This window comes from Cystoisospora suis (assembly GCF_002600585.1).
Source record: "Cystoisospora suis strain Wien I chromosome Unknown contig_8204, whole genome shotgun sequence".
Classification (NCBI taxonomy): Eukaryota; Apicomplexa; class Conoidasida; order Eucoccidiorida; family Sarcocystidae; genus Cystoisospora; species Cystoisospora suis.
This window is the reverse complement of record NW_027160987.1, coordinates 1-2044: the sequence shown is the minus strand read 5'-3', so window position 1 is coordinate 2044 and position 2044 is coordinate 1. Positions and strand designations below refer to the sequence as shown.

The following is a 2044-nucleotide window of genomic DNA, read 5'->3' as shown; positions in this document are numbered from 1 at the left end:
TATCTCCGGTCAGGGGAACATCTGGATGATCGAGAGAGAGGGATAGTAAGAGATAGAGAAATACCGAGAGACTCCCCTCAGGATCGAGAGAGAGGGATAGAAAGAGATAGAAATCTGACCTCCGCTGTAAGGATAACTACATTCCATCCCCCGATAGCTTGAATTTTCATTAAGAGGCGGCCAAGGAACTTGGGCCATCCGCAGATAAGAATGAGAGGTCGATCGGGGTGGGTAAATATAGAATGCTGGGCTTGAATGTAACTCGAAGCAAACATCTGCACATACCCATAGACAAAAATACACACATAGAAAGAGAATCTCCTCCCCTCTCACCTGAAAGCATAGAGAAAGCTATCTCCATTAATGTGTATAGGCATCAATCGATATAGAGAAAGAGAAAGAGAGAGAGAGCAGCAGTGTGGTAGCTGAGACTGTAGACGATGGGTGCTACGGTTAGGGTAACTTCAACTGCGAGTTGAAGAGCAGGAGGGAAGGGGAGGTAGGGGTAAAAAGTCTTTGGTATAAGGAGGCTGTACGAACCCGAGAAAGACAAAACGGATAGACGGAGCGAAAGAAGGAAACAGAGAAAGAGAGACGTAGACAAGCTCTCTCTTAGTCTGTTTTGAAAAGACCAGTGGGAACCCGAGTAAAAGGATCTACTAATCGTACTACTACGTTGATCCATATATAGATATATATATATATACACATAAATATATCTCCACATATATATGCATATGGTGCCTGGTATGTCTATCAGGTAGAGTGATGATCTCCTCTTTGGATATACTGGGATAGACCGGCAGCACGCCTTCTTCTACTTCGATGGATCAACAAGCACAACAACGACGGAGGTAAGAATGAGACAGAAGAAAGCGAATACCAAGAAAACACTACGGAAGAGCTCACGACTACATACATCTCTCCATGGCTACACATGTATCTACATAAATATATATATATATATATCTAGATTCATACATAGATCTATGCATGTCTACCTCCCTCTAACCGAATGGGGATACACACCCTCACTAGCCAGTCCTTGTAAGCTTTTTGTCTCATGCGGGGATCTAGGCTGCATCCCTCGATCACACAACTTGGTGGAGGTATAGTTTTGATAGACTCTAAATCTCCATCTCTCTCCAAGCAAGAAAGACTGAGCCGACCACCCCGAGAATCCTAGGTCGACGTACGTCTTCAGGAGAGACGGGTCTTCTCTCTCCCATTAAGAAATCGTCACTTGACGTTTCTGAAGAGGTTGTCGACGACACTCTCCTCACTTCGTGACCTCTTCCTCCTCCTCCCCCGCCGCCTTCTCCTCCTCCTCCTTTTCCACCTTTCTTTTTCTTCTTTCCTGGAGAGACAACTCCATCTTCATGACCCTTCGAAAACGTCGTTGTCGCTACTGATTCAGTCGTTCCTGTAGAAGCTTGGTGATGACCCGGCTGAGTTCCAAGCCGGGTGTCCCCCATACTTCCAGGAGCTTCTCCGGCGCCAGTGTTTTGATCTTTTCTATCGCCTTTCCTTTCTCCAGGCCATGCTGAATGGCCTCCTTGTCCTACAACAGCCGCAAGACTCACCTGTGTCAATCCTTCGTTTTGACCTCTGCCTTCCCCCTCAGGTGTACATGTAGCGGCTGTAGTGACAGTTGAAGGGATCCCAGGTATCTCTCCACCTGCTTGATCCGGCAAGGTCGTTCCACCCCGTCTATCAGAATGCCCACGATCACGTAAAAGATCTGACTCTAAGTCACCACGACTACTACGGAGAGGCTTAGCGGTTGAGCTCCCCCCAGATGCTCGACTGTTGAGGCCCCTCCCCTCTCCCCCCTTATGGGGCATAGGAGTTGTAGTAGGAGTAACATCGAGAAAAGGCTCAGTGGAGACAGTACGAGGACGTTCAGCATTTCCTTCGAGCCTCCCGAGAGGTGGGGGACCATCGACGTCGTCATCTTCACTTTCAAAACAATCGCCGTCTCCTATGTGAACAACAGGAACTGTCGCTTCTTCTTCCTGACACCCAACCGTAAGTCAAAGACATG

General features: G+C 47.7%; 1 protein-coding gene across 1 annotated transcript; it reads right to left on the bottom strand.

The window, feature by feature from the left end:
- Positions 1 to 119: 119 nt before the first annotated feature.
- On the bottom strand, positions 120 to 2018 carry CSUI_010752 (ion channel protein; the record flags this gene model as incomplete). The annotated part of the gene is made up of 2 exons (XM_068070853.1): positions 1197 to 2018; positions 120 to 275 (listed from the first exon to the last, which is right to left on the bottom strand). Coding segments are annotated over exons 1-2 (804 nt in total), but the record flags the coding sequence as incomplete, so codon positions are not given.
- Between the last annotated feature and the right edge of the window lie 26 nt (positions 2019 to 2044).